The sequence below is a fragment of the Miniopterus schreibersii genome (assembly GCF_964146895.1).
Source record: "Miniopterus schreibersii genome assembly, chromosome: 16".
Taxonomy (NCBI): domain Eukaryota; kingdom Metazoa; phylum Chordata; class Mammalia; order Chiroptera; family Miniopteridae; genus Miniopterus; species Miniopterus schreibersii.
In genome coordinates, this window is record NC_138116.1 from 32,198,775 (window position 1) to 32,226,543 (window position 27,769).

Genomic DNA, 27,769 nt, shown 5'->3' on the forward strand with positions numbered 1-27,769 from the left:
GATGGCCTCAAGTTGGCCAGACCTGGGTTTGAATTTTGTTTCTGCTACCCATGTGATTTTGGCAAGTGACTGAGTCTCTGTGAGCCTCTCTGTTCCTGAGCCTCAGTTTCCTCATCTGTAAAATGGGGGTCATACCACCTGCTTCCTAAGGTTCTTGTGAGGACTAAGTGAGGTCTATAGCCCGTGCGAGTGCTCAGAGCAGTGCTTGGTGCAGTGCCTTTGAGCTCCCCTTCCCAGTGTGGACACAGATCCTGTCATCAGGCTGTGTGTCTGGGGACACACAACAGACATCTGGGTACCCGCCATGCTCCAGGAATGGCATGAGAGTGGTATCTGTGTGAGGCTCATGTGCCAGCACTTGATGCTTTTGCTGGCTGCTTGATGGGACCTGTTACTTCTTTCTCCCTGCTGCTCCTGATGACTCTGAGATGGTTCTCTCCATTTCTCACTCGAGGAAACCAGAATTCACTAACTTGAAGTGAATTCCCAGGGTGCCTGGAGCGATAGGAGGCCAGGCTGGACCCCCAGCAGCTCTACCCAGGGTAGCTGGCTGCAACAGGGAGCCTGCTAACATGCTCCCAGGCTGTGGATCCTGCTCCCGCACCACCTGAGTGCCTTACTGCTGCCCCCCAACGCCCTTCTCCTCACCCTCCGCCCACCGGAAGGGCCACAGCCTTCTGAGCCAGGTTGATTCCACAGGTTGCCCCTCAGGCTGCTGTGTGAGAGCATGAAGAGGCAGATCGTGTCCCGGGCCTTCTACGGCTGTGAGTGTAGGGCGAGGTGGGGCCACGGGAGGCAGGGGCCGGGGAGGCACTGTGGTCATGGCCTCCTGGCTCGCCCCCACCCCCAGGGCTGGCCTACTGCCGCCACCTGTCCACTGTGCGGACCCACCTGTCGGCACTGGTGCATCACAACATCATCCCGCCTGCCCGGCCGCCAGGGGCCACGGGGGGCCTCAGCAAGGAAGGGTGGAGCAAGTATCAGAAGGATGAAAAGGTGCGCCCGGGAGGTGGGGCCGGGGCGGGGCGGGGCGGGGGCAGAGAGAGCAGAGCGCCCTGCTCTCCAAGTAGCTTTCTGAGGCCACCTGGCCATCAGGTAAATCACAGTAGTGGTCGGGACAGACAGGCTGGGACTGATGGCCTTGGAGTGGCCCTGGTCACAGTAGAGTCTCAGCTAGGGCTGTGGGTTCCATGGGAAGGGCACTGGACAGGGAGAACGTTCTGCTTCCACATTACCCCCTTCCATTTCTTCCCTGGAAGGAGCGGGTTGAAGTAGATCCCATCCAGCTTTAATGCGGGGTGGGGAGGATGTGACTGCACCAGTGCAGGGTTTCCCTGCACTTCAGCAGGGACTGCATCACCGTTCCCAGCCCCAGCTCCCCATGGGATGGGTTCCCCCAGGGCCACAGGGACTGCAGTGACTGCACAGTCTACTCCCTGGGTCCCTCAGAACTACAAAGAGCTGGAGCTGCTACGGCAAGTTTACTACGGAGGCGTGGAGCACGAGATCCGCAAGGATGTGTGGCCCTTTCTGCTTGGCCACTACAAGTTTGGCATGAGCAAGAAGGAGATGGAGCAGGTGAGGGGAGCTCCTTGCCATGGGGATACGGGGATGGGGAAGCAGCCAAGGGACCTGAGGGAGGGGGCCTTGGGAGGCTCAGCCCCTTCCCAACCAGAAAGAAGCATGGCAGAGGAGGGTTAGCAGAGAGCCCCACTGTCCTCCCCGCTAGGCCTGAGCCTGTCCCAGCCCCTGCAGAGGGGGGCCTGGTGCACCTCTCCCCCATGGTTATGGTGTGGTCCGAGTACAGGTGGACGCAGTGGTGGCGGTGAGGTACCAGCGGGTACTGGCGGAGTGGAAGGCCTGCGAGGTGGTGGTGAGGCAGCGGGAGCGAGAGGCTCATCCAGCCACACTCACCAAGTTCTCCTCGGGCAGCAGCATCGACAGCCACGTGCAGCGCCTCATCCACCAAGATTCCACCATCAGCAATGATGTGAGCCAGATGGGACCTGGGGGCGGGGAGTGGGGCGAGACACACCAGCATTTTACACGCAGGGGTCCTGAGCAGCAGCCCAACCTCTAGTATCACTGGTAGTGGAGCCCTGGGAGAATGGCTTAGTGTGTCTGTGTCTCATTTTCTTTCTCTGGGTGATGCAGGAATAAAGTGAGATAGTGCCTTGTGTTCTGTTTTAATGGACTAGCAGGGAAAGATGGATTTATGGGAATTAGGGAAGCCCTCCTTCCTTGTAGAGAGGCCTCAAGGCTAATGACAGGCATCCCTGGGTTCTAATCCCAGGTCCACTACTGGCAAGACAGTGACTTGTCTTCCCATCTCTGGGCCTCAGTATCCGCTTTCAGCTCTACTATCCTTTGATTGTAGAGGCTTCACTGAGAGCTGTTGCTAGAGACCAGAGCAGCACATAGAGTGGTGCTTTGGTGTCTACTGGGAAGATCTCCCCGTCACTGTGGAGTTCACCATCTTACAGAATTGACTGTGTAAAGCCAGTTCAGAGCCCGCCTACTTCTTGTGGCATCACCCTGCCTATAGGTGAACAAGTCCCAAACTGTGGCTGCTGGGCCTGACCAGAAGTGATAAGAAGTCTCAGGTTTAAGGATACTCTTTTACTAACATGTCTTTTCTTTAAAATTGTTGCTTTAGATAATTCTAGCTACTTTACTAAATCCTTACTAATATTAACAGAAAACTCAAGCTGGAGCAAGACTTAAAGAAATACAACTACCAAGGCACACTCCTTCCCATGTGCTTTTTTCTTAATCCCCAGTTCATGAACATATTCTTTCTCTCTGGCTTTGGGTTTTATAAAATCCTGAGTCTGTACCAGTGGCCCAGCTGCTTAGCTCACAGACAGCCGTAGCTTTGCTGGCACTGCTCTGAGGCTCCAGATTGCCTCAGCTTCGTGGCCTTACCTGATACTAAACCCAGCAACACTTCATGCTTCTTGTCCGAAGTGAAAACTCCTTTTAGCATAGTCCAAATAGAAAAAAAATTAAAAGCCAGTCTGTATATGTCTCTCTTCTTTTCCCTGTGACTTGTCCATGGTGATGGCCTGTTTCCAATCAGCAAATTATGTTTCTTTTCACCTCTGACCTCTCCTCAGCTTGTCTGAGGCTAATATAACTGATGAGATACTTGCTAGGAAAGTTTCCTGCCTTGTTCTGCTGAACAGTCAGCACTGAAAGTAAGGAAGAACTTGGTTTTCCTACCGCCTCCAGTCAGCCGTCACCCCGGGTTGCCCCAGGAGCCACACCAAGACTCAGAGGAGGCTCTCCTGACCTGAGGCAACCTCATGACTTCAGGTGTTTGTACAAATGACACAGCTCACACTGGCCATCAAGCGCTATTGGGTGCCCAGGCCTCCAGTTCCCCTTCTTCCCTACAGCAGCCACAGGAAGCCTGGAGTGTTTCACTTTTTCCCATGCTCCAGGAAGAAGCCAGAGGAAGGGACTGGATAGGGCTGAAGTCTTCATGTTGGCCTGGAACCTGATTTCTCTCCACCTGGTCAGCTGGGTCAGAAGGGGAGGCTTGGCACCCAGGGGAGGCAGAGTTGGAGGCCATGGGGTGGCAGTAGGAGGTGTGAAGATAATTCTCCATCCCTCTCGTTCATTCTGACCCCAGGAAGGAGACACTAAGCTGAGGGAAGGTGCTGGAGTGCAGGTGTGAGCCCCACCATCTGTTCTCCCCACCAGGTGTTTATCTCTGTGGATGACCTGGAGCCCCCAAAGCCCCCAGGCACTGAAGATTCCAGACTAGAGCCCGAGGAGGAACCGGGAGCAGGGCCCCCAGGCACCGCCATGGTGGAGCAGCAACAGTCAGTGGAGTTTGATTCTCCAGACTCAGGACTGCCTTCCTCTCGAAATTATTCTGTGGCCTCAGGCATCCAGTCGAGCATAGATGAAGGGCCGAGTGTGGGCTTTGAGGAGGACTGCGGTGGGGAAGAAGGCTCTGACAGACCTGCAGTCCACGCTTTCTCTGAGCCCCAAGATCCCAACCAGGATAAGGCCTCTCGGGCCAGTGAGCTGGAGGCAGGGGAGGAGCTCGCAGCTGTGTGCGCCTCTGCCTACACTGTATGTGGACATTCCCAGGCACTGTTCCCAGCGGCCCCAGAGCCCTCCTGCCATCCCAAAGCTTGGGGACAGGCTGGTGGGTGGAAGGTGGGGGTGCCTATCTCAGAAGGCCTGGAGCCTGTCTCTCAGCATCCCCAGAGGACTGTGTTCTCTGAGTCCCTTGGCTCCCTACCTTTGCTACATTCCTTGTGGGCGTCACCTCTGGCCCCCAGCTCACCCTTGAGGGCCCTCCACTCTTTCAGATAGAACTATTGGACACCGTGGCCTTAAATCTGCACCGCATAGACAAGGATGTACAGCGATGTGACCGCAACTACTGGTACTTCACCCCCCCCAACCTCGAGAGGCTCAGAGACATCATGTGCAGGTGCCATTGTAGGGCAGGGCTCAGGGCGGGGGGGGGGCAGGGACCCCACTCTGTGAAAGGTTAGGTCTGCAGGCGCCCTGCTCCTGTCTGCTGCACCAGAATCACATGACTCCCTCTGTCTGGAACACGTCTTCCCTGCACGGCCCCCGCCCGCCCCTCTTCACTCTCAGAGGTCTTTCAGATAGAGGTGGGCCATACTTCAGGAAGCCTTATCTGATTTCCCTCACTCCAGGGCTTCCCCACCCAGCCTGTCTCTTTCCCTGAATCCCTGAGTGCCTTGAGGACAGGGCTAGGGGTTGTTCTCCGTGGTACTCCCAGTGCTTTAGGGTCCCCGAAGGCTGACTTCTGGGTAGCAGGCTACTCTAGGGATCCCTGAGGGGAGGGGGACTGGCACACACCCACAGTGACTCTGTCCCTGGCATTTCAGCTACGTGTGGGAGCACCTGGACGTGGGCTATGTGCAGGGCATGTGTGATCTGCTGGCACCGCTCCTGGTCGTCCTTGATAATGGTGAGGGATGGGGCTGGAAATTGCCCAAATGGTATCTGGGTTGGGCTGACATACGCTAGAGAAGAAGACTGCCAGGTCTAGACGGGTGGGACTAGTAGCCAGCCCTGTCCTCTGGGCCACAGGCAACCCATGAAGTGAGGTGTTGGGGTCTCCTTCCCTATGGCCTCACTCCTGTTTTCCCTCAGATCAGCTGACCTACAGCTGTTTCAGCCACCTCATGAAGAGGATGAGCCAGAACTTCCCCAATGGGGGCGCCATGGACACCCACTTTGCTAACATGCGCTCCCTCATCCAGGTGAGGACTGTAGCCACCCGTGGGCACGTGATCAGGCACCACTGGGCTTGTCCGTCTTCCACAAGGGGGCCAGAGAGCATTCCAGAAATCTGTTTTTATGTATAAGCTTAATTTCTTTTATTTCGAAAACGCATTCCCCCCCCCCCCAATTACAGTTGACATTCACAGCCAAATGTTAATGTAGGCTTCTATTCCTGGCTCTGGTGCTCCAGGCTGGGGAGCCTGTTGTGAGGGTGAAACCCCTTGCTTCTCAAGGGGGACCTTTGCAGCTGAGATACCCCTTCAGAATCTCAGCTGCCACATGTGGGAGTCAGCCCAGCCCTTTTTGCATCTCTGCCCTTCCTACCAGTCTCCTTGTGGCTGCTTCTGTAAATCCTTGGTGATAAGACCTCTGTTCCGTTGGTTATTCAGGTTGAATGTTTTATAACTTAGTTATAATTCTGGTTTGAACCTGGGAGGAGGTGAGTGTAATTTCCACCTACTCTGCTGCCATCTTGGATCTTCCTTGACATTCAATATTATATTAGTTTCAGGTGTACAGCCTAGTGGTTAGACATATTCCTAACTTACGAGGCAAGGTGATTCCCCCATAAGTCTGGCACCACACATAGTTATTACAATATTATTGACTGTATTCCCTATGCTGAACTTCACATGCTTGTGACTGTTTTGTAACTGCCAATTTGTACATCTTAACCCCTTTACCTTTTTCACCCAGCCCCCAAACCCCTCTCCCATCTGGCAGCCATCAGTTTATTCTCTGTATGTATAAGTTTGTTTCTGGAAAAAAAAACACATTGTTTTCAATGTTATAAATTGAGGAGGAATGTCAATATGTGAATGCCTGTGCTCATGAAAGTTCTGGTGAACAGGCAGGGGAGGAGCTCGCAGCTGTGTGCACCACTGCCTACACTGTATGTGGGCATTCCCAGGCACTGTTCCCAGCTGGCCCCGGAGCCCTCTTGCCCCATCCCAAAGCTTGGGGACAGGCTGGTGGGTGGAAGGCGGGGGTGCCTATCTCAGAAGGCCTGGAGCCTGTCTCTCAGCATCCCCAGAGGACTGTGTTCTCTGAGTCCCTTGGCTCCCTACCTTTGCTACATTCCTTATGGGCGTCACCTCTGGCCCCCAGCTCACCCTTGAGGGCCCTCCACTCTTTCAGATAGAACTATTGGACACCGTGGCCTTAAAGACCCAGAGCCCTGGCCGGGTGGCTCAGTTGCTTAGAGTGTTGTCCAATACACCAAAAGGTTGCAGGTTCGATTCCCAGTCAGGGAACATACCTAGGTTGAGGGTTCTATCCCTGGTTGGGGAAGCATATGGTAGGCAACCAGTTGATGTTTCTCTCTGTCTCTGTCTCCCTCCCTCTTCCTTCCTCTCTCTCTAAAAAATCAATAAATATGTCATGTGAGGACTTAAAACAAATAAGAAATCAAACACCCCAAAATGGTCTTACTCCACAGAGTACAACCCAGAGAGATGGGTGAGGCCGCGAGTGCAGCCTCCAGGAGACGGGAGAGGGCTCGGGCACAGCTACCAGGGCCATGGCAGAAGGTGCTTGGTGGAGGGTGGGGGCAGCAGGGAGGGGCGACAAAAGTTCAGTCCTCCCTTTTTCCACTCACACAAGATCCTGGACTCAGAGCTGTTTGAACTGATGCATCAGAATGGAGACTACACCCACTTCTACTTCTGTTACCGTTGGTTCCTGCTGGATTTTAAGAGAGGTAAGAGGAGGGATGGATGGTGGGCCTGGGGTCAGGGGCTGTTTTTCCCTAAAGTCAGTGGTTGTGGACCCTAACTGAACTTTGGAACCACTTGGGGAACTTTTTAGAAACAACAGTGCCCTGGGCTCTACCTAGTCTCAGACTACTAGTGCGGCTGGCTGCCTAGGCATCGAGATTTTAAAAGCTCCTTAGGTGACTCCAAAGTGAAGACAGGGTGGAAAACCACCCCCAGGCAATGGTTTTTGGAACTGTTTTCAAACCAAATCTCCCCTGAGCACCAAGGTTTGTAAAAGCAGAGCTGCTCTAGAGGGCGGTGTGGAGTCTGCAGGAGCTCTGTGTGCAGCAATTACCAAGGAGAAGGGCAGGAGCTTGGCCTGAGGCATGGAACCTGCCCCTTCTTGGGCCAGGCTGTGTAATGGGGAGAAACCCAGGACTTTGGTCCCTGGAGCTCTGTCTCCACATGTGGCTCCATGGGAGGCCCATGGGCGGCCAGGCTCAGCCTTAGCCCCTTGCCATCCCCAGAGCTGCTGTATGAGGATGTGTTTGCTGTGTGGGAGGTGATCTGGGCGGCCCAGCACATCTCATCAGAGCACTTTGTCCTATTCATTGCCCTGGCCCTGGTGGAGGCCTACCGTGAGATTATCCGTGACAACAACATGGACTTCACTGACATCATCAAGTTCTTCAATGGTAGGAGCTTGTCCAGCCATCCTGGACAGCATAGGGGCCTCCACTCCTGGCCTGGGCAGGGTTGGAGGGGCTCAGAAATACCAGGTTCCTTCCCCATACACAGATGGCAGGAGTCCAGCAGGTGGAAAACGGAGCAGGGTGGGCAGCCATAGGGCTCCTCCCAGATTACTGCCCTTGCTCCGGCATTCCCACAGTTACCTGTGTTTCCTCCAGAACGAGCAGAGCATCATGATGCCCAGGAGATCCTGCGGATTGCCCGGGACCTCGTCCACAAGGTGCAGATGCTCATAGAGAACAAGTGAGGGCTGTGGCCCAGAGGCAGCAGCCAGCCAGAGCCTGGGCTCCGGGTCCCTGGGCTCCCGCAACGGAGGTGCAGGGGCAGCACAGCAGAAACTGCCCCAACTCAGCCAACCCTGCCTGCCCAACTGTGTTCCTAACAAAGTGTGAGCCTGGGATCCGACTCTGGGCAGTTCTGGCCCTGCAGGGCAAGTCGGGCCAGGGTACCCTCAGATCAGGGCCAGGATGGGAAGGGGTGGCCTCAGAGAGCAGCTTGGGGAAATACCTACTCTGCTTCCCTCTCAAACACCTGGAAATAGCCCCACTGCCACCTGCAGCCTCAGCCCAACTGCCCCATGTCCTCTCCTGGGTCAGCATGGGGCCCCGTAGAGTTATCAGGGCTATAGTCGCCTGGGCCCCACTGGTGAGGATTGTGTGAGGCAAGGGTAAGGGTACTCTGCTGTATTTCTTCTGAGTGTCCCTTTGTAGGTCCAGTGCATGTGTGTGCACCAACCCCAGTCTGGGCAGCCAGATTGGCTGCCAGTTTGGGTGTTTCCTGGGCTGCCTTCCAGGCCCTCCTCTGAGACTGTGGGGCAGCCAGACACTGGGCCCTGGGTGGGAGCAGCCCCCCTCAGCAGCACTGCCACTGCCTTTGGCCACCTGAGGTGACCCCATGCCTTCCCCCAGACCGTACAGTGCACCCACGTGTATCTGTACAATCTCACTTTTGGCCCCTTGCTCTTGCTTTATGCATTCGATGCATCCCTGAAAACTGTATAAATGACACTTTGCCAGCCGGAGGTATCTGGAATGTGATTGGAGCACTTCCTCTCGCGAGGAATCCCAGAGTGACTCTTTAGGGAGGTGATCCTGTCACAGCCTCTTTTCAAAGTTGGCCCCAAAACTATCTGAGACACCTGCTGAGTCCTGAGGCTGGAGGGAGGAGGGTGCCTGAGTCTCCCTTGTCACTGATGAGACGCAAGGCTTGCTCTGCCTTCCACACACTTCTCAGAATGTCAAGAGGACTAAGGACCCAGAAACCCCTTTGGAAGAGCCTCACTCATTGAGGGGGGGTGTCATGCTGGCTGCGTGTTCTGTCATCCCCACCCCACCCCCCAACACCTGCAAGCTAGGCCTTGCCCCAGGGCTAGGAGGCCACTCTGCCACAGGGGCTGGGGCCTGTCCAGCAATCACTAAGGTCTAGAGACTTCCTGCATTTGAGAAACATGAAAAAAGGACTCAGCAGCCCTTCTGCATCCAGCACAGACTCCTCAGCCCACCCCTGCCCTGGGCACTGCACGGCCTGTTTGGGGGCCAGCTCGCCCCATTGCCCACTCTTGTTGTCTGAGTACTTGGCCTCCACCAAGCACGGTGGCCATTGTATGCCTGCCTTAGTGACTCAGTGGTTTTGTGAGGAGCAGAGTGTGTATGTTTTTTGGCTCAAAAATTATACTCTTCAGTGCAACAAACCAATAAACACAGCATTTGGCAATGCTTGAGGCTCTGGGGGCTGCCTGTGGGCTGGCGCTGGACAGCGAGTGACTATGTGTGGGAATTCTCTAATCTCCACAATATAACAGTAAAGAAGGCCAACCCCACAAGGCAAGGATGGTGAAAAGAGAACCAAATTTTCCAAGAGAGGGGGGCCTTGGCTATGGGCTGGTTGGGGTGGAGATGATAGGCAGACCCCAGGTATTCAGAGAGCCCTTAGGGCCAGCAGTCCCATCTCAGACTGACCAATGGCCTCTGCAGCCTCTGGATTAGTGTAGTTCCCTGTCCCACCCCTTCCCCAGCCGGCCATCCTAAACAGGTACAGTGATAAGCTGGAGCTTGCTGGGAATCTGCAGGAGCCTCCCAGCCCCTCCAGCCAGTGGGGAAGGACCCTGCCCATCTGGCCTTGGCTTCTGCCCACTGAGCACTCACTGTCTTTGAAATGCCTGCGTCAGGCTGCTGGAGGGGGGGAGGGGGCACATGAAGAGGTGTCACACCTGCTGGGCATGGAAAGGGCCCCCACCTATCCTACCTGCCTTCCCCCACCCCAGAGGACCACTGCTCCATCACCCATGGTCCCAAGTACAGGGCAGCTCCTGTCACCAGCAAGTGGTCTGGTCTAAAAGACACTGACATTCCGAGTATTAGGGCCTATCGTCAACTCACTCCTAGATGCCCAAGCAAGGAAACCAGTTGACAAAAGGAGCTCTGGGGCCAGGAAACCTTATAAGCCCCACAAGGGAACACCTCCCCTTCCCCAAAGCTGATCCTGTTGCCTGGAGTAATCAGAATCCCCTCTGCTGTGACTCCACCTGAAAGTTCACTAAAGGCCCCTGATAAATTAGCCTGGATATGGCCTGGTTCCTTCACACTCACCCAGAAGTGCTGGCACTCCCCAGGTCCCAAAATGATGGGTCGGCTGAAGGGTGTGTGTGTGTGGATAGGAGGAACAAGAAGTATGAGGACACTAAAAAACATCATCTCAGAAAAACCTCCAACTCTAGAAGTCAGTCTCCCTCTTTCACAGAGCAGAGCTGGTAAATGGAAGCTCTTGGATTCTTACTTGGGATTTTTGTTTCCCAATGCCCTTGCCATAGGCCCCTCTCTTGCAGGTTCCAGCTGCTGGGGAAGGGGGGATTGTGAAGGGAAGTGTGTCCTTTGAGTGCAGGGAACGGGGTTTCTGCCTACCCTTATGATAGTGACAGCGCTCAGATGATATTGGGTCATTACCAGGGGCAATCTTCATCTTTGTCCCAGTGCCGGCAGTATCTGACACTGAGAGGGCCAGTAAATTAAGTTTAAGGGTTGGCCTTCCCTTAGAGGGCACTCATCTCTTCCCAGAGCTACCAGCAGAGGGAGCTAGCATCTCACAAGTGAAAGGGGCTGGCAGAATTGTAGGGAGATGGGGAGGGGGCACTAGGTCTGGCCTCTTGAGGCTGGCTTTTCTTCAAAGAATGGAACCCCAAGACATTCGCAGCCACCACTCCCTTCCCTAAGGATGATACCACCACCACCACTCCCCCCTACATCCCTCACCCACCCCAGAAAGAAAACCTGAGTCAGTCCCCCTGGCCGGGAGTGGGGCAGCTGCGGCAGCCTGCCTGGTCTATAGTTAGGCCAGCTACTTGCTCCCTCGCCCCTACTTACTCCTGAGCAGCCTGCCAAAGGCTGGTTTCCCCTCACCTGGGGAGAGGACGGAGTCATAGGGACAAAGGTTTGCCAGACCCTGGTTTCAGGCCCACCTTAGAACACGGCTTTGACCTCTTCCTCCTCTTGTTCCTTTCCCTGAAAGGACAACCAACCCTGTGGACTCCCCAATTGTCCTGTCCTAAGCTCTAGGACGTCCCCTCAGGCCTCTCACCTTCTGTGCACAGACCCTCCACCTTTCCCACTGCAACTTTCTACAGCAGGCCCCAGGGCAGGATGGCACATGCTCAAGGACTTGGCACCAAGTTGAGAGGTCTGACTGAAGCTGCACAAGGTCCCAGGCTAGCTATGTGACTAACAAGTCCCTTAGCCACCTCAAACCTGTTTCCTTTTCTGCCAGAACAGGGCTAGTTCTTGGTTCATTTACTTGACTGTAGTGTTGCGAGATAAAACAAGATAGTGTTTGTAAAAATGGTTTGAGGAAGTATTGCAAAAGCATAAGGAAGACCAGAACTGAAGTTCTGAGCTCGTTGAAGATTCAGCACTGGCATCAGAACAGGAAGGTCTCTAATCTTTTTCTAAAATTGACCAGCACAGAAGCTGCTTGAGGGCCATCCCCAAATGTCAACAGGGCAAGGAACCTGCCGCTTCTTGCTGGAGGTCTTTCCTTGGAAGTCTCTGCCTCCTTTTGCAACAAAAGGACCCAGATACTGCAGGCTGGCAGCTCCATCTCAGGTTTCAGTGCAGGTTTATTTCAATTTTATATTTTATTCCAGGCAAGTGCTTATTACATGGATAGTATTCATGTCTCAATACCTAGAGTCTTGGAGCATGAACAGCCACTAGAATACAGTTCAATAGTAAAAATACAATATGTACAAAAGTAGGGTTTTTGTAGTTTTTTTCCCACACAGCAGATGTATCCAAACACATAAAAATCTCTACAGTCTGGGGTCACTACAAGTTATATTTCAGGAAACGGAGACACAGTGACCGAGTCCTCACTGTAAACAAGGGCCACCTCTTGGGGGATGGGGGTGGGACCCTGGGATGGGGGAGAAGCAGCTGTTCCTGGAGAGAGCAGGGGTTCTGGTGACCCCCACCCCCGTTTCCCTCCAGGCATTCCCTGCCCTTCTTTGGCCCCCCCCAAGGAACCAACCTCCCCCTCTCCCCGAGGTAAAGATTCCCAGCCAGTGAGCCACTCTGAACATCAAAAAGTAAAACACGCATGAGAGGTAAGATGTGTGTGTGCGCACGTCCCCCAGGCTGGAAGGGCTAGGGAGGGGAAGGGAGGGGAGGGAAGGGGCAGGCGGTCCCACAGGGTGAGGACAGATGTGGTCCTGATAGCTCTCAGAAGGGAGATGCCCAAAGGGCTGGGTGGCTGCCCTCTTGGGCACACAGCGTCACAGCATTCACAAACAACAAAAACAACAGCAACAACACCCATCGTCACCAGTCTGGACATAGTCGTTCGGCACTAGGTTCAGAACCCCCACTGCTGGGGACAGGGAGGGGCACGGGCAGCCCGCGGATGAGGTATCTGTGCAGGCCCAAGGGGCGACTGACTGGCTGACACAAGTTTTATAACTCTGGACTGGCCTCGGGATGCAGGGAGGTGAACGGAGCTGAGGAGAGGCAGTTCACCAATGTTTCTCTGCCTGTTCCCTGGGCACCAGGCCTGCTCTTCTCCCTGTTCTTTCCATTGTAATCACACTGGGAGGAGTGAAACTGGCTCCCCAGAGAACCAGGGTGGTGGTAGCGGCTGCAAGGTGCAGGAAGGCAGCAAGCTTGAGAGACAGGAGCACTGCGAGGGGCTGGGGGCCAGTACGGGGCTCCCTCCTGGAGGCCTCTAAGGCATCTGATAGGCCTCCCCTTTCCCCGCCCCAGGAAAGACAAATGAGAAAGTCCCCTGGGAGGTCTCCAGGACCAGGAAGGAACTGAAAGAGTTCTTAGGCATATAAATCTATTCAAGACCTCTGCTGGGGCCACTCCAGAATCGTGGCCCCAAGACTTACCCCACCCCCAAGACTGTCAGTGCAAACTTCACACCTTGGGACACTCTCCTCCTCCCCGCACACTGAAAGGCCATTGGTGAGTGTGTCCAGGTGGGAAGCCAAGTGTGCACGTGTGTGTGTAACTGTGTGTCTGACACAAGGCCACTTGTAATAAATACATAAAAAGAGAAGCCAGTCTGCCAAGGCGGAGGCAGGGAAAGCAGCATACCTTACACACCAGCTCCCCTTGCTCCTCCCACCCCAAGCTCAGCCCTGCCCTTGGCCCAGCTAAGTAAGGACCTTTCCTCAGAGGAAGGCAGTGGCACACAAAAGCCCCCCCCCAGGGAGGGTATACTCAATAAAGCCCACTGTAGAAAGGGTGACTGACGTTCAGGGCAAAGAGATGACAGTAGAGACAGAGAAGTTGGGGCAGTCCCGGCAGCCCTGCAAGTTTGACCCTGCCCCCTCCCTACAGGTCCCCAGGGCCTATTTGGGAAAGAGTTGGGAGCTCTAGTGGAACCCCTGGATTTTAACTTCCTAATTGCCTCAACAGTGTAGCTTCAGGCTCCTGGAACCCAGACCAGATTCTGGTCCATGTCTCCAAGGTGGCACCACATGCACCCATCCTTGGGGGAATGCAGAGCACTGAGCAGAGGCCAGGCAATCAGGGTAGTGACAGCCTTCTGGAAGCTAAGAACCACGTCCAGGGATGGGAACAGGGGTACAGGGCTGCTCTCAGTCCAGATCCAGGCTGGGAGGGGGGGTGGGATGATGGGGACAGCCAAGCCCCTTGTTTCCCACCCTGCCCTCAGCCCGCCTTCTTGAAGTGAGGAGCCCAGCAGTAAGGGTTGAAAGGCTCAGAAGCTTGGCAACAGCTTGGGTTTGGTTTACTGTTGGTAGAAAATCATCTTAACTAGTTTCTGCTGTAAGGAATCACAGTGACTGCAACTGGGTTAGAGAGCCCCAGGCTGGGGCACCCACCTGTCTGCGGAGGACTCCAGACCAGCCACTTTCTAGGACTTGTCACCTGTACTCAAAGCAGGTCCCACAGTGGTCCCCAACTTTCTGGGCCAAGTTGCTTCAGTTCAGCTCCCCCTTCCCTTCCAAAGGCCTGGGAAGGGAACACTGAGGCTCGGGAGGGGAGAGCCCCGACGCTCAGCCACATCACCAGACAGAGCAATAGCAGCAGCAGCAGCACAGGAAGGCAGCAGGGGAGGGAGAAGGAGAACACAACGTCCACATCGAACTCATTTTAGGGGACAGGATGGGGAGGCAGGAACAGCACCAGGCTGAATAGGCAGCACGTCCACCAGAGCGTCTCTCATCACTTTATCAAGTCCTAGTACAGTGGGCTAACACCCTGTCCTGTGCCCAGCTCCCTGGGGTGGCCCCTCCCTCCCCTGGCTCAGAGTCTCTGCACCCCTTTTCCCTAGGAGGCCTGGGGGTGGGGGGTGGGTGGGGTGGGCCTGGGCCTGGCTGGAATGTGTGGAGCTGGTGGGAGAGTGTGGGGACAGGTCCCCCTCCTTGCCCCCACTGGGGGCCTCTGAGTAGCCTCATCCTCAAGCCAGCTTGAGTGTGCTGACCGGGAAGGAGGGCATAGTGACCATGGTCACAGGGTTGAGCACTGTCTGGCCCACCAGCTGGGGGTGGTGCACCACCTGAGCCCCAACAGCTGGCTTTGCCATGACAGTGGCAGAGGGTCCTAGCCCGGCTGTGCCATTCACTTGCTGGTGCGAGAGGGTATGGGCGATGTGGCTCACCGCCACGGGCTGGCTCACTGCCACAGGCTGCGGGTATAGGGGAAGCTGGGAGCCAAGGTGAGCCACGTGGTTAAGGGTAGCAGGGTGTACTGTGATGTGGCCAATGGGGGGTGTGGCAGGTGCCAGCTGCACAGCAGGGCTGGGGGCTGAGGGGGCAATGTGGGCGATGTGCTTGCCGCCTGGCCCCTGGAGAACGTGGTTCACAGTCTGGATGACTGAGGCGTGGGTGGTGGCCGTGTGGGCGATAACTGTGGAGCCTCCCCCAGATGCAGCCACCAAATGGGCCGGAGCAGGCACCAGCGTCTGGGCAGGGGCAGCTGGTGGGGGAGGAGGGGCCGGCAGAGGTGTCTTCTGCTGTGGCAGCGGCTGCTGCCCAGGCAGGTGGGCAGGAGACAGGGCCACAGGCTGGGAGTGGGGGTGTGGGTGGGGAGGCAGAGGCGCAGGGGCGGCGCTGGGCGGTGGCTTCGGCAGCTCCGGGTGGGGGCGATGGCTCAGCTTAGGTAGGCCCAGGCCGGCCTGGTCCTCCTCCATATCCTCGTCTATGTTGTCCTCACCCTCTGTGGGGGGGACACGAGGACAGGGACAGGTCAGAGGGTTTGGAAACAAGAGGCTGGAGAAATAAATACCCCTGGAGGGCTGGGGATATTATGGGGCTGGGGCGGGAGGGCATCTTTTCCAGCAGGCAGATACCTGGCCAGGAAGCCTGACATTTGAGGGGCAGGGCTCACCAGAGGCAGTAGAGGTGGAAGCCTGGTCGTCCTCGGGCTGGCCTGTCTGTCGGAGCACACGGTCAATCTCTAGCACATCCATCCACTGGCTCAGCTCGTGTTTGAGCTCTGCCAACCGCTGCTGCGTGGCAATCTTCTCCCGTGCCAGCCGTTCCATCTCATGCTCATATTCCTTCTCCTTCCTCTTCAGGGACTGGACAACAGGGCAAAGAAAAGCCGGGTACCCTGAGCAGCAACCTCTGGGCCCACAATACCTCAAACATCCCCCCACAGCCACCTTTGCTTCCAGATCACCTGGTCCACAGGGGCAGGTCTGCAGAGACTAGGGGGCCCAGGCTGACAGGGGCTACCTGGGACCACACCTGCCTCCTGGGCCATGGCTCTGCCCAGTGAGGCCCAGTATCCCAGGGACTGTGGGCTCTCCAGCAGGTGCCATTGAAAGAAAGCACAGATCCAGGCCAGCAGCTTCCCCTTCTCCACATCAACTCTGTCCTGAAGGGCTTCACTGCCTCTTGTCCCATCCACCCTCCTGGCAGCACCTCCCTCCATTCTGCAGTTGACAAAAGGTGTAACAGATTTCTCGGGTACTGCCCAAGGCCTATACCACCATTCATACCATTGTGTCACTCACTGATGCCACAAGTTACCTTCCTTGGAACCCATTCCCCAAAGAACACCAAATGGTTCAGCCCTTCTCTTCACCTCATCATTCATGAGTCTCCTTAACTTCAGTGTCCTTAGAGAATGGCCTACTAGACTTTATAAGCCCCCCCCCCCCCCGGCCAATTTCATCTCCCTGACCTGCCTCCATCTGGCCCCCAGCAGCTGCTGGCTCTGCACCTCCTCTCTGACCACCTAGGTTACTGCCTGCATGTGACATCTCCCCAGAGCCTCTATTTTCACACTGTCTACAGCCTCCAGGCTCCCCAGGCTACTGAACAACCCCCAAGCCCTAAATGTGCTCCTCCTTTAACACCTGTACCTGAGTTGCAATGATCAATGAGAAATGGCTCTTGGGGTGCTGGACAGCACCACCGACTTGACTAAGCACTCCTGGAGAAGCTTCTGTCTTTCACCATAGGTTCCAGGTCGCTCCCACCCCCAAGAAGCTGATGCCACCCACTTCACTAAGAACATCAGTGGGGAGCTCCCTTACTCACAGTGCCATCTCCCCCTCAAGTTCTCTAGGGCCCCAGGCAATCTTGTGCCTCTTAGATTGACCTCTCACACAGGGGCTGGATGCCCTGACTCCCAGACTGTGGCATTGCTCCCTATCAGAAGGGTCTCCAGTTTCCCTTTGCATGAGGCTTAATAGCAGCTCCGAAATGCCAGCTCATGTTCTATTTCTCTTCTCCCTTCCACCCCAAAGTCCCACTCGTCCTCTATGACCTCCTGACTCGGACACTATTAAACCAACCTAAGTTTCACAGTCCTCCCTGTTGCTGGCTTCTCCTTAGCCCAGGCATGTCACAGCTGCTGGGACAACCAGATGACACAGACAATCCTGCCCTGCTACTTTCCAGGTCTCTTACATGAACTGCTCTTGAGCTTCTAGTTTCCAAGACTTGCTGGTCACGGTCAGGTGCAGAGCCCACTGGCTCTTCATATACCAAACTCAACAGCTTGTCTTAGTTTGCCTCTCCCAATCCTGTGTATCCAGATGCTCACATATGGATCCTCCCTACTCAACCCTCTGTCTTATCTGCTCATGTTCCAAGACCACACTTGGGCCCCCACCTCCTCTGCTGTCCTTTCCTATGCCATGCCCTTACCAGTACATCTTGACATACACCACACACTTGAACATTTAATGAAAGTGACACGTTGTAATTAATCAGACAATAACTCAGATCATGAAGTATTTTATGTTTAGTTTTCCACCTCATACACAGTCCTGTCCAACCCAGTGAGAGAAAGCAAGGACTCTTCTATAGTTAGCTCATATTCCGACTCCACCAGTGGCCCCAGGACAGAGCTATGGACGTCTCACCCGGCCCCAGGGGAAGAATCTATGAGGACTCGAGTGTGTTAGTTCCCACCTCTATCCTGCCTCTCCCCTTCATCACAGTCACCCATTAGATTTGCATTTCCCCTGATTTCATTTCCTAAGGGCAGTTTTGCAGCAGCCTCTGCTGACTGTTCACCTGCACCTCTTGGACACAGCAATGTCTTCAACTCCACACACCAACTAGGCCCAACTTGCCCACACTCCCTCCTACAGCCCCTAACTTCTTGCATTTCTGACCTCACCAATGAGAGACACCTCAAACCATTAGTGCCTGCAACACAAGGCCCAGATACAGCCACGCTCTGTAGTAGCCTGAAACCTAGTAGCTTTACACTTCTGTAGCCAGTCCCAGGCCACACAGCCTCCTCTATTATTGGCTTTGAGATTAACCTGCTTCTCCCCATATTCCTGCCAGAAAGATCCCTCCCCTTACCCACACACAACTATCTGACTTCTCACCCAGAGAGACCACTGCTAGACATGACATCAGTTGAGGCCACATCAATGACAGGGCCTGTGGTGAGTCAACCTTCACTCCAACCTGGCTGCTGGGAGCTGGAAGTGGCCTTCCTAAACTCTACCTGCTAGCAGGGAAGGTAGTCAGGGAGAGAGAACATGAGGGGCCCAAACTTACTTTTCTCACCCAGCCCAGTTCCCCACAAGCCTAAAGGCCCCTGGAAAGTTTTCCCAGGGTGTAACTTTAGTCCACACTGCTTCATTTTAAACCCATTCCCTTTCTAAGACTACCTGGATATGTGGTTTGGTACCTGTCTACTCCTCCTCTTCCTGTCTCTGTCCACTTAACTGTGTCTTTCTTCAAATCCTTTACCACTTCCAGGCCACTCGGGTCTGGCTGGGAGCTAGTCTTCCCACAGCTTCCTGCCTCAGCATACTCAGTTTACACACCCTACATGGTCTCTCCAGTACTCCCTTTCGACTCCCATCTATCTAGTGCCCTGCTGCCTCCCATCTCTGTATGGCAAGCCTCCTGCTGGAGAAACTGGCCTGTGTTGTGCTCTCTGCCTTCTACTTTGTCTAGGTCACCCTCAGACCTTCAGGTCTCAATTCAAATGCTCTGTCCTCATCAACAACTTCCCTAACTCCATAGAACAAAGTCTGCAATCCCTGTCCCCATTACACCCTCATGGCACAGTCCTGTTTGGTTTATTCGCTTATAATCTGCCATAAGACCAAACCTAAGAGGACAGAGGCCCACACTTTCTTCTTTGCTCCCTGCTTTAGCCTCAGAATCAGACACAAGGCTGTCCATAAGTATTTGAATGAATAAATGAGTGAAGTTGAAGATTTATAGACGACAGCCTTGTAAGTTTCTGCTTCCATTGTCAGCCCCAAGATAAGTATCTATGGACAGCCTGGGTCCAACTTGCTTCCTACTCAGACCAAGCCCGTATCCCGGGTTTGCTGGTTCCACTGAATCTCTATTTGATTATTTTCAAACCCACACATCATACAAGCAAGACTCCCTTCCCTAACTATGTGTCTGTAAAGAGGAACCTTCCCATTTCTCAATAATTGCTATTAAGTTAATATTTATAGAGGGCCAATCCTCCCAACATTCCTATGACAAAAATACTATTTTTTCCTATTTAGCATCACCACAGTAGGAGAAAAAACTGATATTCACAGAAATGTCACAGCATTTGGACAGAATTTGCTCCCAGGCCATATGACTGAAAGACCGGTAACTTACACGCAAGCCCAAATTCTGCAAAAACATACCAGAAATAAGCCTTCCGGGTAAGGCCCTAAACCCACGGTCCAGCCCCTCCCCCACCCGAACCGTTCGAGACCCAGGCCCCGCCCCGCCCCTCCAGGGGCACGCGCGCACCCACGCGGACCGGGCTTTGCTGCGTCACTCCCCGCGGGCCGCCCCGCCCCCGCCTGGCCCCACCAATCCGCGGTCTCGGGAGCGCCCCGCCCGGGTGCTGGGAAGCGGCTGGGAGGCGCGCCAGTCCCGCCCCCTTGGCCCGGAGGGCGGGCGGAAGGGCGCGCGTCGGCGGGAGGCTGCGGGCTGGGAGCAGTCGCAAAGCGGTGCCTCCGCCCTTCAAGTCAGGCAGCGGTTACCTCAGGGCTGTGACCCCGCAGTCGAGGACGTGGGGGAGGGGTGGTGCTCCGCCGCTGGCTTCTAGCCCAGCCCCCAAGCTTCCCGAGCGCGCCGAAAGGGAGACCCGAGGCTTCTCCGCCCCCGCCCCGCGCGGACTGGGAGCCCTAGGCCCCTCCCACTCCCCCAACGGCTGGCGGCTGGTTCCGACTCCCTCTCCGCAGCAGCGGTGCGTGGCGGCGCACCCCACCCCCACAGCCTCTTTCCCGGCACGCGGAACCTTCGGCCGGTTTCCAAGGAAACCGAAACTCGGGCAGTCATGGCAACAGTCTTATCTGGCGGGCGCAGCGCTCGCCCCCCCCCCCCGTACTGCAGAGAAGAGCCAATGCCCAAAGGGAGGGGACACAGGACCAGGAGGGCCCCTTGGGAAGGGTTTTTTAAAAATCCAGACGGAAGGAAAGCGTAATTTTTAAAGATACGGTGTCACAGGGGCTATTTGTCACCCAGACGGCCGCACTTGCCCAACCCCCAGGTTTAAGGGGTCGTAGCACCTTAATGCACTCACTGGAGGGATCTTAATCCTTCTGGGGTTAAAGCGGGGGGCTTCACCGGCGCGCGGCCGAGTGGAAGGAGCCACGCCCAGGGAACCCCACCCTCGGCACTGCAGGCAGGGTGGAGGCTCTGGGCTCCTCCACGCCCTTCTCACTCGCCGCGAGGGTAACAGCGTCGGGAAGTGGAGCAGGGACGGGAACAGGGCTTAACACCGCTGCGCGGCCTGCAGTTGGCCGGGCTCTGGGGGTGGCCCGGCGGGGCAGCGGGAAGCCGACCGGAGCACCGCAGCCGCCCTCCCTGCGCAAGCGCAGGCTTCCTCCCGCCCCCTCGCGGGCGGGGAGCCCCGCTGACGTCATCCGGCCATGTGCTCAGCGCCCTCGTGGAGGCGGGCGGGGCCGCGGCGAGGGGCGGAGGGCCGCAGGAGTGGGGAGGAAGTTGGCGCCGCGCCTCGCCCGCGCCGCCGCCCGCCTCTTCTCCGCTAGGCCTCCCTCCCCCATACCTGGATGTACCGCAGTGCCGTCCGCAACACGCTCAGATTCGATGTCTTCTTGTCGTCCACGTTGGGGATATTGCGCTTCAGGGTCTCAAAGCATTCCTTCAGATGGGCCCTCCTGAGGAGAGGAGGGGCGAGCATCGCTGGTCAGCCCGCGCCAGACGGGTGGGGGCTCGGTGGGGGAGGGGAGGGAAGGCCACGGAGAGCTTGGGGGACCAAGGGTAGCACCAGATCGCACGCACGCACACACACCTGTTCTTCTCCAATTTGTTGTGGACTTCTCTGGTTCCGATCCTGCAACCCAGACAGACAGGAGGCTCAGGGAGGAGGGCCTGAGTAGGCGGCCTTCCTGCCCCCACCCCCCAAATGCCACAGGGTTTTTGCTCCTGAATGTATCTCCCTTTAAAAGCAACAAGGGGAGATGTTCACCCAGTGCCCTGGTGCATTCACCCCGTGGAGGGCACATATATGCTCATAATTCACAACCCCTTTAACCCTCCATCCCACCTCTCCACCTCTGAGACAGAACTCCTCCTCGGACTCAAAGATCCAGTTGACCCCAGCCCTCACCCAGGAGGGCCATAATATAACACTCTTTCCAAAGGCCTACAAATGCTATCAGTCCCAACCTTGGACAGAATCATAGAACACAGAAGCCTGAGAACAACAGAGGGCAATAGCCATCCCCCACTCCCGGGATGGGCACAGGCACAGTGAGAATGTGTCCAAATATAGGAGGGTGCTTTTCGGTTGGAGAGGTAGGGAGGGCAGGGTTCTGAAGGGCTAGCTTGGGAGGGTACTTTCTCTTGTACACACACCCCAGGGGGTGGGCACTTCTCTCCATTCCACCAGCCCCAGCTCTGCCACACCTCACTCACCCCCCAGGCCTCTTCTTTTGTTCGCTGGATTTGACCTCTTCAGCTGGTGCCAACTTCAGGGTCCCAAGGGTGGGCGGGGGTGGCTGCTGGGGGGCCAGCTGGGGCTGGACTCCAGGGTGTGGTGCTATGGTCAGGATGGGTGTGGGGAGGGGCTGCAAAGGCTTGGGGCTGCCAGTGGGCTTGGAGTCTTGCAGTAGGGGTGCAGGGGTGGGCACCTGTGGCCTGGTGGGCAGGGGAGCAGAATCCTTAATGCTGAGTCCAGGGGTGCTAACCAGGGCTGGCTGGCGAGGTGCCAAGGGCAGAGGCTGGGCTGTAGGGGGCAGTGGTGGGGGTGGGGGCAGAGGCTGAGGGGAGTTGGTCACTACTGGAATAGGAATGACAGTCAGTGGGGTGGGGGTGGCAAGTGGTGGTGGGGGTGCTGGTGGGGGTGCTGGTGGTGACAGAGGCAGGGGTGGTGCCTCGATGCGGGGTTCCTCCACAGGCAGGGCATGGGCCAGCCTGGCCAGGCTGCTGGCCTTCTTCTGTTCCTGCTCCCGCTCCAAGCGAAGCCGCTCCTGCTCCTCTACGCAGAGAGAACACAAGGGGTGTCTCAGCAGGGCCAACAGTCTTGGGCCCCAGCTTCACCTGTCCTCTGACCATAACCCATCCTCTGACCTTGTCCCAGTCAGGGCTCAGTGACACCTCTGCTCGGCTGGAGATGCCACAAATATCCACCCAGACCCAGCTAGGCTCTGAGCTAAATGCTGGGAGCACAACAGTGAACAAATGAAACAGACCCAGTCCCTGCCTTTGGGGAGCTGGAGGCCTGAAGGGTAGTGGGAGAGACAAGTAACAGGCTTCGGGAGAAGACAGGCCTTAGTAGAGTGGGAGCTGTCAGAGAGGATGCTGGAGGCTTAGCCACCTGAAGGTTGAAGGGTTAGGTAGCTAGGTCAGGAGCAAAAGAGTGACAGATAAGATGGGTAGAGGATAGTCCATGATGGACAGATCATAGCTTCTGGGGAAGACCTTCAACAGTATTTACCAAGTACCTTTTGGAAAGCAGGCAGTACCTTCATTTCACAGATTGAGTCACAGGTAAAGTGGGTAGACCCAGCCAGATCTCTCTGACCTGGGGTGGATGCCTGGTCCTTACTGTGCCAACATATGCTCACCAGGTGTCTACACACACACCTGGGTCCTCACAACCCCCCCCCCCCCCATACACACACAGGTAGAGCAGGCACATCACCTTCAGTTCACACATTAGGAAACTAGGCTCAGGATGCGGGACCCCTAGGCTAGGTCCCGATGCCTCTGGTTTCCTCAGGGACCCTACAAAACATACTTGGTCTGTCTCTGCCCTTTGCCATGCTAGAACTCATTTCTCCCCAATATCCCCCCCCCCGCCCCCAGCAGCACAAACTACAAAGGTACAAGGCAGGCAAAAAGGAAAGCCGGGCTTTTTAACAGAGGTTGAGCAAGGCAATGAGCTCAGGCACCGTCCAGCATCTCTGCTGAAAGAAAGCCCTGCAGGAAAGGGAGGCCTGCTCAGCAGCTAGCTGGGAACAGGGGAAAGGGAGTGGCCCCTCCTGCTCCAGAGGCCCCACTCTATCGCCACCCTGACCCATTTGGGGTCCCCTGGCTACAGGGCCAGGCCAGGGCCCAGGGGAGCCGCTGGTCAGCCTGCCCTCCCTCCTGCCCTGGATTCACCACACTGCTGACTAACCCAGCTGACAGCATGGACACGCCCCAAACAGGCCACCCCACAAGGGGTGGGGCTGAGGGATGAGGTTGGCTAAGCAGCCCCCGGTAGGCAGAAGGGCTTCAAACCCCTACTTGTCTGTTGGGCTCAGGGGCCCCAGAAAACCAGAGAGCTCAGGGCTTTCTGGCCAATCAACAACTTGAGTGAGCCAGGTCTGCTCTGAACCCCTCCCTCCCACGGAGGAGGCAAAGGAGGAAGTAGAGGGGGATGTACTCTGAAGGGAAGCACTCAGTGGTTTCCCAGCAGCCAGAGCTCGGCTGGACAGGTCAGCACCAGCCTCTTCCCTATCTGTATCTCCCCTGCCTTTCAGGAAGGGCAGCTGCCAGGCCAGAGCAGGCCAACTCCAATAAGGGGAGGCCTTGCTCTCCCAGGCCTTTCAAACCAGCAGTGACTTATGTTACAGCCCCAAAGAAAACCAGTTCTCTGCTCCAGCTTCCCACAGAACACACTGGGAAAGACACCTGCTGAGTTCCAGCTGTGGAGCCCTTCTCAGGCCCAGCCTGGGACATCCCTAGTCCACTTCCCTGTCCCCATCTTCACCTTCCCCCCTCCCCACCCTCAAGACAAGGCCCTGGAACTCAGAACCCAACACAGTCCCCACCTCCATTCCTTTGAGCCAGGACCCAAACTTTTATTGGCCTTGGATCAAGTGTTCCACTCTCCCATATATAGGGGGAGACAGGGCTCCAATCCCAAGGATAGGTGCCCTGGGAACTCAGACTGAAGGCAAATCTCATATTCCCCATATTTTAAAGCAACTCCAAAGCTCACCCAGGAGATGGCAACCTCCTCACCTACCCTCTCTTCCAAAGCCAAGCAGGACAGGTCAGCACCAGCCTCTTCCCTATCTGTATCTCCCCTGCCTTTCAGGAAGGTGCCAAAAAGGACCCAGGTGCAAGGCCAAAGTCTATCACACCTGGATCAGCACTAAAAAGCTTAACTAGTGGGGAAGAACTCGGTGGCCCAGGCCAGATCCAGCCCACCAAAGCTTCCTGCCTCTTCCCCACCAGCTCTGACTCAATCCCAACCCACAACTGCCCTCTCCCAGAGCACTGCAGAGAGGGAGACAGAGTGGGGGAAGCAAGCTGGCAGTCCCTTAGGGCCTCCCTTAAAGAGCTTAGGCTCTTTAAAATAATGCTCTGCTGCACCCATGGGTCTACTCCCTTCTCACTCCCACATACTCTGATACCTTCCCTGGGCTCTGCCCAGAGGCTGCACCCCACCCCCACCTCAGGAAATTTAGCAAGACCCCTCTGGGGTGATCCAGGGGCCACACTGGAGAGTATGCAGATTGTGCTCCCTTCAGCCATCCCCAGTCAGAGGCCCATGGGCTCAGCAGGCACAAGGCTGGGGCCTGAGGCATTCACACCTGGTGGCCCCAAACATTCAGGGTCATTCTCCCCTTCTGCATGCTAACAGGGAGCTTGGCACATAAGGCAGGCCCAGGGTGCAACTAAGTCAGAAGGCTTGGACACTTGGCCAGCTCCCTCTGATCAAGGTAGAAGAGGGTCCCCCAGTGGAGCCACCTCCATGAATGGTGGAAATGACCAAGCCCTCCTGCTGACCACCAGGATGGCCTTGCTGGTCCCTCTCTGCTCTCTCTCCCTCTCTCTCACAGGCACACACATCCTCAGGGTCATCATGTGAGCAATCTGGCTGCTCTAGGTCAGGAAACTGACCCTTGAGGTTAAATGGGGGCACGTACAAGAGGCTCCCTGTTCAGGTGCTCATTAGGTACATAAGCCGGGCCGTTCTCTCCCATTCTTCCCACTCTTAGTCTAAGGACAGGCTGTCAAGAGGGAGAAAAAAATGAGTTCTGGAGATTAAATTGTCGTGGCAGAATCTAGCCATTTGTACATGAGTTTTTGGTGTAGATTTGGCTTTCCAGCACCCACTCATCCACAAAGAACCCTGCGCCACCAACAAGCTGTGACTGGGCAGCTAAAGTAGGCTTCAACTCAGCTCCTTGCTCCCAGTTCTCACCACCCGGGTGGGGGTGGGGGTGGGGGTGGGGGGGTAGGGTTCTGCAACTTCTTAGGAGAACCATTCCCAGGTTCCTTCACTGTTGCACACATCCTCCCTGTCCTTACTGGTCAGCTGTGGACATACTTATTTGGGAAAGGGCAGTCAGATAACCATGGGGGGGTCTTCTCCCTTTCCCCATATGGCCAACTAGCCTGCAGGTAAAGTAAAGGTGAAGTGAGTGTTTCCTTGGGACAAGGTCAGGTTCAATCCTGTTCACCTCTAGCACAGTGCCTGGTACACAATGGGGACACAATAGGTATTTTTGAATTGCATTGTGTTGATGGTGGCAGCAGGTGACTCAGTCTCTCCAAATCTTGTGCAAGCTCCTCCCTCTGCCGCTGGGCACACAGTTCTTGGTCACCACCAGCACCATCCACCACCTGACCCTGCTCTGGACCCCAAAGACAAGGACTAGGGGCGTTTGGGTTGCTGTCTCAGCCCATCAGTTCTGAAAATCCCAAGCATCTCGGTCTTACATATCTTGGGTGACTTTTGACCTTGAGAGGCCGGTCGACCCAACTAAGCCAGCTGACCCGCCGCTCCCCCGCCCCTGGCCCGCCGCGACTCTCCCCACCAGCCGCGGCAGCCTCAGCAGCAGCGGCAGCGGCAGGCGCGCGCGCGCAAGCACACACAACACACACTACTACCTCCTGCATGACTCATCATTGAAGCAACAATAGGCAGAAAGGAAAGGAGGGCGAAGCGAAATCTCCACCACAACCAACCCGACTAAGGGTTGGGAGGGGGAGGGTTGGGAAGGGCAGGAGCCCCGGATACTGCGCACACACCGACTGATCCCTGGCAGCAGTCCGGAAAACGGAGGTCTTTCCCCCAGCCCCTATTTCGGCAGCACCCTGAAGCTGCGGTCCATCAAGGGCGCGTCGGGATAGGGGGCATCTGAAATCTTCGTCTCTCCCTTGCCGAGTGAGCGCCAAAGTTTGCCCATTTTAGCCTGGGCTCATCCCACACTGTGGCGGGAAGGTCCTGGTGAGAACGTTTTGGGGTCAGTGGGCTTATGTGAGCTCTAAATACCCTGTTGCTCTGCAATTCTGAGGGTTTCCCTCGCCTCAAGATCAAAAACAGGAGGTCGGGGCGAGAACCGACAGGTGAGCTCTGCTACTCCTTCGCAGGGCAAAGGCTCTCCTGAAGAGATACCCAGCGCCCAGAGCCGGGGCCCAACCGGGCGCCAGGCGCCGGGTCGGCTCCGCCCAGGCTCCGCCTCCGATGGAGCGCGAGGTAGCGAGGAGGGGCCGCGCCGCGCCGTCCCTAGCGGGAGTGTCCCCGGTGCACGTGGTCGGGGGCGGGGCCCGTCCACGTCACCAGCCGGTGTAACCAACGGGCTTGGTACACAGACACACGCAACATTCCAGCCGAAATCGGGTATGGAACGCGCAGACACGCCACATTCCACACCGGCTAAAGTGGGGCGCAGAAAGGGGGGGCCCACGAGCTGCCCCCAGCGACCTGCAGGCCGTTTTCAAACACCCAATGAGCCGGCTCTCACCAGAACCCCTGACGCGCGACCCAGCCCAAGCTCAGGGAGGCGGGGTCAGGCGGGGCTGGCCAGGATCATAAGACACGCGATGTCATTTCATTCTGCAAAGGCCGCCTCCGCCCCAGTGGCGCGCAGATCTGCCGGGAGCGCCCCCCGCACCCTCCCCACAGGGCCAAGGAAGCCTCTGAGTTGCTTCGCGTAGAGTAATTCCTACCCCCCACTCCGTTACACACACGCCCACTCGTGTGCACTCTACACTCGCCGGTGTACACGTCTGCTCATCCGCTCTCCTCCAGGCTCTCATCACAAATCCCCCGTGCACACACGCACGCACACCCGGGTCTGCCACCCCCACGAAACACCATTGCTCACCCTACCCCCGGCTCACGCATCCTCAAAGCTACCGAGGGCGTCACTGACCCACGCGAAAGGAGCCCCCACAAAAGGTGCACAAGGGGTGGCAGGCAACTGGGGTTGTGCTCATAGGAGCCGGGTCCCTTGCATGCTAATGAAGTCATTAATTAATTTCACTGCCCACAACACTCCTCCCTCCCCGGGCGGCGGCTCTTGTGCCGAGCCTAGCGCTGCCCGGCTTCTCGGGCCGTCCGGGAGGGGGTCTCGTCCGCGGCTCTGGAGTGGGTTCGGGGACCGGGGTCGCTCGCCTCCCCTTCCCGGGTGCCCCAGGGGCCCAGCCGGGCCGCTCACCACGTGCTCTCTGTTGTTGCTGCGCTTGCCATTCCAGGAAGCGGGCCGCCTCCAGTAGCGTCTCTATGCTCATCGCGCCGAGAGCAGCCGGGGGCGCGCCGGGGCCGAGACTGCGGCCCGCGAGCCAGGCACAGGACAGGCTGGCGGGCAGGCAGGAGGGAGGGATCACCTCCGGGGGGCGACAGGGCTGGGCGGCGCAGCGCACTCCGCAGGCAAGAACGGGGCAGCACGGGGAGAAAAATCAATGT

At 56.5% G+C, this 27,769-nt stretch overlaps 2 protein-coding genes across 7 annotated transcripts in view; one reads left to right on the forward strand and one right to left on the reverse strand.

The window, feature by feature from the left end:
* Positions 1 to 9,437, forward strand: part of SGSM2 (small G protein signaling modulator 2) — a 34,360-nt gene extending 24,923 nt beyond the window's left edge. For 2 of the 6 annotated variants that reach the window (XM_081161871.1, XM_081161873.1), the window contains 11 exons: positions 700 to 764; positions 851 to 996; positions 1,450 to 1,578; positions 1,808 to 1,990; positions 3,706 to 4,083; positions 4,326 to 4,450; positions 4,878 to 4,960; positions 5,146 to 5,255; positions 6,880 to 6,976; positions 7,499 to 7,666; positions 7,880 to 9,437. In XM_081161871.1, the coding sequence (XP_081017997.1) occupies positions 700 to 764; positions 851 to 996; positions 1,450 to 1,578; positions 1,808 to 1,990; positions 3,706 to 4,083; positions 4,326 to 4,450; positions 4,878 to 4,960; positions 5,146 to 5,255; positions 6,880 to 6,976; positions 7,499 to 7,666; positions 7,880 to 7,968 (1,573 nt within the window). In that variant the 3' untranslated portion in view covers positions 7,969 to 9,437. The remainder of the gene's footprint in view (positions 1 to 699; positions 765 to 850; positions 997 to 1,449; positions 1,579 to 1,807; positions 1,991 to 3,705; positions 4,084 to 4,325; positions 4,451 to 4,877; positions 4,961 to 5,145; positions 5,256 to 6,879; positions 6,977 to 7,498; positions 7,667 to 7,879) is intronic. The other 4 variants (XM_081161872.1, XM_081161874.1, XM_081161875.1 and 1 more) reach the window with 2 other exon arrangements.
* A 2,376-nt stretch (positions 9,438 to 11,813) lies between these two features.
* Positions 11,814 to 27,678, reverse strand: MNT (MAX network transcriptional repressor). Its single transcript, XM_081161877.1, has 6 exons — positions 27,522 to 27,678; positions 21,556 to 22,117; positions 20,930 to 20,971; positions 20,684 to 20,795; positions 15,563 to 15,755; positions 11,814 to 15,391 (listed from the first exon to the last, which is right to left on the reverse strand). The coding sequence occupies exons 1-6, from the start codon at positions 27,592 to 27,594 to the stop codon at positions 14,634 to 14,636; spliced, it is 1,740 nt and encodes a 579-aa protein (XP_081018003.1). The 5' UTR covers positions 27,595 to 27,678; the 3' UTR covers positions 11,814 to 14,633.
* Positions 27,679 to 27,769: the final 91 nt, after the last annotated feature.